This window comes from Agrilus planipennis, unplaced genomic scaffold (assembly GCF_000699045.2).
Source record: "Agrilus planipennis isolate EAB-ADULT unplaced genomic scaffold, Apla_2.0 scaffold131, whole genome shotgun sequence".
Lineage (NCBI taxonomy): Eukaryota > Metazoa > Arthropoda > Insecta > Coleoptera > Buprestidae > Agrilus > Agrilus planipennis.
The window spans coordinates 65,016-72,719 of NW_020439549.1; the positions used below are offsets into that span (position 1 = coordinate 65,016).

The 7,704-nt window shown below is 30.2% G+C and overlaps 2 protein-coding genes across 2 annotated transcripts; one reads left to right on the forward strand and one right to left on the reverse strand.

Annotated features, from left to right (window-relative positions):
- Positions 1 to 49: 49 nt before the first annotated feature.
- LOC108738334 (putative serine protease F56F10.1) lies at positions 50 to 5,455 on the reverse strand. Its single transcript, XM_025979358.1, has 7 exons — positions 5,091 to 5,455; positions 4,724 to 4,911; positions 4,307 to 4,542; positions 2,369 to 2,575; positions 1,901 to 2,152; positions 876 to 1,178; positions 50 to 274 (listed from the first exon to the last, which is right to left on the reverse strand). The coding sequence occupies exons 1-7, from the start codon at positions 5,286 to 5,288 to the stop codon at positions 159 to 161; spliced, it is 1,500 nt and encodes a 499-aa protein (XP_025835143.1). The 5' UTR covers positions 5,289 to 5,455; the 3' UTR covers positions 50 to 158.
- Positions 5,456 to 6,173: 718 nt separating this feature from the next.
- Positions 6,174 to 7,204, forward strand: LOC108738342. The gene is made up of 4 exons (XM_018471723.2): positions 6,174 to 6,580; positions 6,647 to 6,873; positions 6,928 to 7,056; positions 7,113 to 7,204. The coding sequence occupies exons 1-4, from the start codon at positions 6,316 to 6,318 to the stop codon at positions 7,140 to 7,142; spliced, it is 651 nt and encodes a 216-aa protein (XP_018327225.1). The 5' UTR covers positions 6,174 to 6,315; the 3' UTR covers positions 7,143 to 7,204.
- Positions 7,205 to 7,704: the final 500 nt, after the last annotated feature.

Here is a 7,704-nt window from a genome sequence, read left to right on the forward strand (position 1 = left end):
GTAAGTACCACAAAATATTTTTATAAATAAGAAAAAAAAAACATTTAGATATTTGGTAGGTACGTGTATATTTCAGTTAAAATAACATAAGATTGACTAAAATTACAATTCTATTTTACTACACAGATGATACATTTTTATTATTATAAAAGATTTTTTTAATTATTGCTATAAATGAAGGACTCAATGTAATGGTAAATTTGCCTTCTTGCTGCAGCTAATTGAGGTAAGTCATTTTTAGATGGTGGGTACATATTTGCACAATGGGCAGTGCCTACAAATTTATTAAATCAAATATATACGATTATAATATTAAGTAATCGATTGTACTAAAATAATCGATCATTTTAGTTAATCGAAAGAATCAATTAACTGAACTAATCGATCATTTAGACCCAGTGGACAACACTGTTCATCATTTGAAGATAAGACATTTTGTGGACGTAGTTGACCACAAACTTAATCCATCGATTAATGGATTATGTTTAAAATATGAACAAAATCAATCTATGATCGATTAAACATCGATTAAACGAATGATTTGTGAACCGTATTTAGGACTTTATATCTACTTTGAAGATGTTCAAGGAAAAATACTAAAGAAACTTAAAGATTTTTCATGAAAAAAATAAATCTAATACATAATTTAACAAACTCGTAGAAAGAGTATATTTTTGAACTTTTACTGATTAATTTATTTTAATAGATGCCGACTTTGGTTATATTAAATACAAAAATACGTTTCACTATCAGCGAAAATGTATTTTTTTTTGTATGAAACTTTTGAACAAATAATGTAGTTAACAAAGATTGATAAAGTTTTTGATGTACTCTTTTGACTTGTCGTGGGTCCTACTAAAAGAAATACGTCCTACCTTTAATATAAATAGCAGGGGCAGCTTTCTTCTTGGTCTCGGTGATTCCCAGAGCATGCCATGGGTCAATTGACCCATGAACGAAGACAACATTGGTCACGTCAATGTCCAAAGCTCCGTACAGCATATTGGTTCTATTAACGGCGTAATTTAAAAATGAAGATTTGTATTCGGGACCGAAAATATCAACGCATTGCTGGATAAAAAAATCCACTGGAAATTGATCACCAAATATTTGAGGACGGTAAGAAGACGATTGGAAGAAGCCGAATTCAGTACAAGTTTGGTATGTCCACTGACGTCCTACAGGCAAATTTATTGACAATTTTTTAACTTTTGATTGTTTTTAAGTAATGACAAGTAATTTGTAAAAGCAAATGAATGAAAAATTGTTACTTATATAGATTTAACCAAAATGGAAATGGGGGTTACCATTAATTTATTTGTCCATAATGAATTTAAATCTGATATTTTTGACTTTTTATCTAGGATGTCTCCCCAGCATATCTAAGAATCAATTGTTTTTCTTATTTCGAGTCGATGTCAAAAAAAAAAATAGACTAAAACTGTAATTCAATTTTTTCAGACAAACCCTTAATGTGTACCAATTTATCGAAGGTTTTTCATTTTAGATAAGAATTTTGTTTTATTTTCTATTCTAATTTATTTTTGACACAAAATATTTCACCAAATTTTTGGATTTCGATTCAAATTTTATTAACTTACTATTTATTTTTAATTTTTTTCCCTTGATGGTGATTTTTCTAAATATCAGTGTCAACTGTAATTCTTATAGACTTTGATGTACAGTGCATAGACTTAACGAAGAACATGTGAATAACAATTTTGTAGAAAATTTTATTCTTTATGAAAAAGATAAGCCAGATCCTTAATGACTACAGTTTAAAGGAGAGAGAGGAAATTTTTAGTTATATATATTGCAGGTAACAAACACTGTGTACAATATCAAATTTGTGCAGAAAGGTAAGGATATTATTAATGTTTTTGATGTAGAAAATTCTTACCTCCTTCAGATACTTCACTATCCCAGGATACATTTCTCATTTGCTGGACCATTTTATCGTATTTGTAATCGAGACAAGATTGGTTAGATGTTCTTAAGATTAATTCATTAACCGCTGCCAATCTATCAACAGGTGGCCCTACAGAATCGTTCACCATAATAGCACACACGGTATCAATAGTTATATTAGGCCCGGTTTTATTTTTGCTTAGTCTGTTGTCTTTATTATATTGAACAACACCAGCAAAATTACCTGTAAATGGTAAACAAATTATTAATGGTATATGGAATATCTGTTTAGTCAGTGGTTTGTCGCGACTTTCTACGGCGTGCTGATGAGATTCAATACCGATTGACGTCTTGCATTTTCGATAAATTATTACTGACCCTTGACCACTGATAAATTATGAACCATTTGAAAAGTATTAGGAAGTAGTACCTAAGTTAATTCTTATTTATTTGTACGTACCTGCTAATGTTTCAAACAAATTTGATATGTCATTTTTGTTATCAATAGATTTTTCAACGGGATCGCACAATTTGAACTTATTGTTAACATTTAGTTGCCCAATTCTATGCCTTAATAATGTGTTTACTTCGTAAGTTCCTTCTTTAACTGCTCTCACGCATTGATCACTATAAGTTGCCAGAGAATCGTCAACCACTTGAAAATATTCTGAAAATTGCAAGGTAAAAAGAAGTGCAAATTAACAAAAATGATTTTTATATGTTAACAGTGCGTTTTCAAATAGAAACTCTACCGAAAAAAGTGATTGTTGTGTTACAAGATACGTAAAAAATTCTGTTATAGAGAAATTTTGGGTGTGGATTAAAATGGAGGCTATACGGTGTTACAACTGGCTAAAATATAGTAAAAAAAATCATATGGAAAAGCGCTAGTAAAATTACTACGAGATTAGACATACTCTATTAGCCAAAATAGATTATTATTACGTAAAAACGTACGTAGAATTTAATAGTGTCAAGAAATTTTGAGCGCGTTTTTAAGTAAAGACTCTACGGTGTTAAAAGAGCCTAAAATAATACAAAAAATCTAAACACAAAAAAAGCGCTCGTAAAATTATTACGAGATAAAACATATCCAATCAGTCAAAATAGATTATTATTGCATAAAAAGGTACGTAGAATTTAATGGTGTCAAGAGATTTTGGGTGCGTTTTCAAATAAAGAATCTACGGTGTTAAGACAGCCTAAAATAATGCTAACAAACATGAAAAAGCGCTCGTAAAATTACTACGAGATAAAACATACTCATTTAGCTAAAATAGATGATTATTACATAAAAAGGTACGTATAATTTAATGGTGTCAAGAGATTTTGGGTGCGTTTTCAAATGAAGATTCTACGGTGTTAAAACAGCTTAAAATAATTCTAAAACAACACGAAAAAGCGCTCGTAAAATTACTACGAGATTAGATATACTCTATTAGCCAAAATAGATGATTATTACATAAAAAGGTACGTAGAATTTAATGATGTCAAGAGATTTTGGGTGCGTTTTCAAATGAAGACTCTACGGTGTTAAAACAGCTTGAAATAATTCTAAAATAACACGAAAAAGCGCTCGTAAAATTACTACGAGATTAGACATACTTTATTAGCCATAATAGATGATTATTACATAAAAAAAGTATGTAGAATTTAATGGTGTCAAGAGATTTTGGGTGCGTTTTCAAATAAAGAATCTACGGTGTTAAGACAGCCTAAAATAATGCTAACAAACATGAAAAAGCGCTCGTAAAATTACTACGAGATAAAACATACTCATTTAGCTAAAATAGATGATTATTACATAAAAAGGTACGTATAATTTAATGGTGTCAAGAGATTTTGGGTGCGTTTTCAAATGAAGATTCTACGGTGTTAAAACAGCTTAAAATAATTCTAAAACAACACGAAAAAGCGCTCGTAAAATTACTACGAGATTAGATATACTCTATTAGCCAAAATAGATGATTATTACATAAAAAGGTACGTAGAATTTAATGATGTCAAGAGATTTTGGGTGCGTTTTCAAATGAAGACTCTACGGTGTTAAAACAGCTTGAAATAATTCTAAAATAACACGAAAAAGCGCTCGTAAAATTACTACGAGATTAGACATACTTTATTAGCCATAATAGATGATTATTACATAAAAAAAGTATGTAGAATTTAATGGTGTCAAGAGATTTTGGGTGCGTTTTCAAATAAAGACTTCGTCATTGAGAATAACGTACACTATAAACCGCTCCAAATGTGGTCTTTAACACGTTAGTAAGTATGATGGGTTTGATGTGAAGGTACTACGGTGTTATAACTAGCCGAAATTTGTAATTTTGGCGGTAGCAATTTCTGACAAGAACGAATTTCATAACAACAATAGTATTTTCGATAAGGGACTCACCCTGAAAGTCAACTTTTGCTAAAAGGGGACCGCTTGCTGACATCGCCCCTTTAACGAGGTGAGGATACTTTAAACGTAGCCAAGCTGCTAAGGATCCAGGATACGAACCACCGAAAGCTATCCATTTATTTTTTGAGGTAAGATTATAATGATCGTTCATAGAAGTGATAAAGTTTGCTAAATCAGCTAATGCCTGTTGACTTGTTAAATACAGCAAGTTTGAAGTGCCCAAATCCCTGTTAAAAATTGTTTTAAAAGTTATTTATTCTAGAATCTCTTTAACAGTATCTGACGATGTCGTGTAAATTTAACTGATGTACATGTCTATGATTTATTGATAATGACGATTGGAATAATCTATTTGCATATGTGTATATTATAAATTACAAATTAGAATAAATTTCAAGCACATCTTACTCAGTTGGATGACTTTTTCCGTAATATCTATGTTCCAACTGGAAACAAAGTGCGCCAAATGCTTGAGCGTAAGCAATCCAAGCACCTTGGGTCATCCATTCTTTGGAGGCTTCGCCCTCACCACCAATCATCAGAAAAACTGGACCATCACCGTTTGATTCAAAGAAACTATCATTTACAAAGTATCTCTAAAAAATAAACGTAATTTAATAAGTCATAAATGACTTATAAGGCAATTAATAATTAAAAATATTAAAAATACTGGTAAGTATTTTAAAATGTATTTAGCTTTTCTGTTTGTTCTATTTTAAAATGTATTATTTAAATTGCATGCTTTCTCACGCTCAAGTAAAATGTCTATATGTACCTGTCTCCATGTTCTAGTATCTGAGGGGTTAAAATGGTCTAAATTCTGTATAAACCATTTTTCGGGAACATTAGGAGCACTCGTCTCTGGTGGTTGTCCTATGTTACCCCCTACAGATCTCCCTCGATGAAAAATTCGCCAAGAATTCGAGAAATTCCATATTGTCACAAAAAATACTAGAACAATTTGACAATTCATTGTAACATGAAATTTGAAGAGAGAGTAGAAATAATATATTTGTTCTGTTTCTGTTTATGATAACCTTTGGTGACCTTTAGTTTATATAAGTATCTGTGTACAAAAACTACTCAAATACGTAGCTATTTATTATAGTATCCACTAGATATTGTCTCTGTGTATAATTTTATTGTAAAAAGTAGTCAGCTATTATAGTTAATTTCGTGTGAAAGAAACCAGGCAGAGGACTAATCGATCGAAGAAAAAAGGAAACAGCAATAGCATATATATAATTAAGTAAACTAGACATTATTCGATATGTTTACATGATAATTTATATGCTAATTGATAATCTATACAAAATCATTTTTTAAATATTTAAAATAGGTAATATCCATTTAAAAGTAATTCGCGCTTTTATTTTTAAATATTGTGTCTATGGGATTTATTAGTACATGCCTATGATATATAATTATGAAGCCATTTTTTGTTAATCATTCTGTTACACATCTCACATAGGCGTAGGTTAGTTTTTATGTTGAGGTTATTTTAATATTATTAAAGTGATATTCACGTTACGAAAAACATTTATTTAGTAATTATACGTAATTTTACTAACTATAAGCAATTTTAACTTTATTGTTCATCAATTCCCCTTTACAATTGAAGTTATTGATGCAAAGAATTTTTAAAGATTTTGAATATTTTTCTTTTATGTTATTTTTATTACTTATAGTTACATCTAAAAGCTATTTGTTGAGAGATACAAAACGAAATATTGTAATTTTAGACAATTTCAAGAAAAATTAAGTGTTACGCCATTGGTTTTTGCCCATGATTGACGTCACACTTTCTCGCCATTGCAGTTTCAGTTTCTTGTATTTGTTTGCTGGGCATGAGTTCTGTTTATTTTTGGATATTTAAAAATACTTAACCTAACTTTTTAATGTAGTGAGCGTTGTGGAGGTCTTTGTGAAGTATGTTTTTACTCTTTACAACAAAAAGAAAGTTAATAAAGGATTATTATTGCAACTATGCTTACTAAGATATGTTTATTCGACGCATTTTATCTACTAATTTATTTTATACATCACTACAAAAAAGCTACACTTCAATTAAAAATGATACAGCACGTCCTTATAATGTGTTAGTGAATGACGATATCCCAGAAGTGTCCCCTTCTATTATTAAAAAGGCTCTTAGTAGTGCTAATATTACTTTTGAAGAAGGAAATACTTGTTTTATAGTCCCATGTTCTGTTTGCTGCAAGTCATCAAAGGCAGCTCCTAAATTATATATTAACACTATGACAGGTAAATCTAGAATAAATGAATAAATATCGAGCAACTTTAATTAATGATATATGCTTTATTTTTAAGGTAATTTTTCATGTACTTGTGGTAATTTGGGGCAGTGGAAGACATTTGAGCAGTATTTTATAAACAAACGGAGAAAGAAGTTAGCAGGCTCTATTGAACCATTTGTTGATACTGGAAAACTGGAAACAAGCAAAAGTTATTTAAGTAATATTGAAAGTAGTACCAAGAAGCTAAGTTCTTTATCAGAAGAAAATGTGATAGCAATTTTTAAAAGGTTTAATTTGCCAGTAAGTACGTATAAACTTGTACCAGTTTTGTGTTTCCAAATGAGTGGTTTTTAGAATGTGCCAATGTCTGCATTGTCTAATTTAGCAGTAAGGATAGATAGTAATCAAAGTAAACTTTATTTCCCTTTGGAAAATGTTGAATCTAGAACCGTAGGATATAGAGTGCTTAGTGTTGAAAATAAGGTGGATATAGAGCCTTCAAAGTTATGTGAAGGCATTTTAGTTTCAAAACTTTTTAGACAAAAAGATCAAGCAATACTTGTACCTAGTTTGCCAGATTTTTTTGCACTTTTAAACAGTAAATTACCTGGTTATGCTGTTTGTCTTCCCAATGGATATGTAAATTTGCCTTTACACATTTTGCCTAGCCTGGAGAGGTTTAAAAAATTAATATTGTGGTTTGGTGATGATCTATTGTCATGGGAATCTGCTCGTAATTTTGCAAAAAAATTGGGAGAAAAACGGTGTTATTTTATTCGGTTAGTAAAGTATATTTAACGTTTTTTTTTTTATTTAGTATAAATTATATACTTATAGACCTGCTGAAAATCAGCCTATGCCCCATCTAGCAGGAGAGTTCGACCTAAAAGTTATTGTAGCAAATGCTCAGCCCCTTTGGCATAAATCTATAACAACATTTTCTAGTCTAAGGGATGATGTATTGTCTGATTTACAAAATATTGACAAGGTATTAAAAAAGTACTTTTTTATCCTTAAGATATAATAAATTTAATTTAAAATAATTTTTAGGTGGAAGGTGTAAAATGGAAAAGATTTCCGACATTAAATAAAATACTGAGGGGGCACAGGAGGGGAGAATTAACAGTTTTA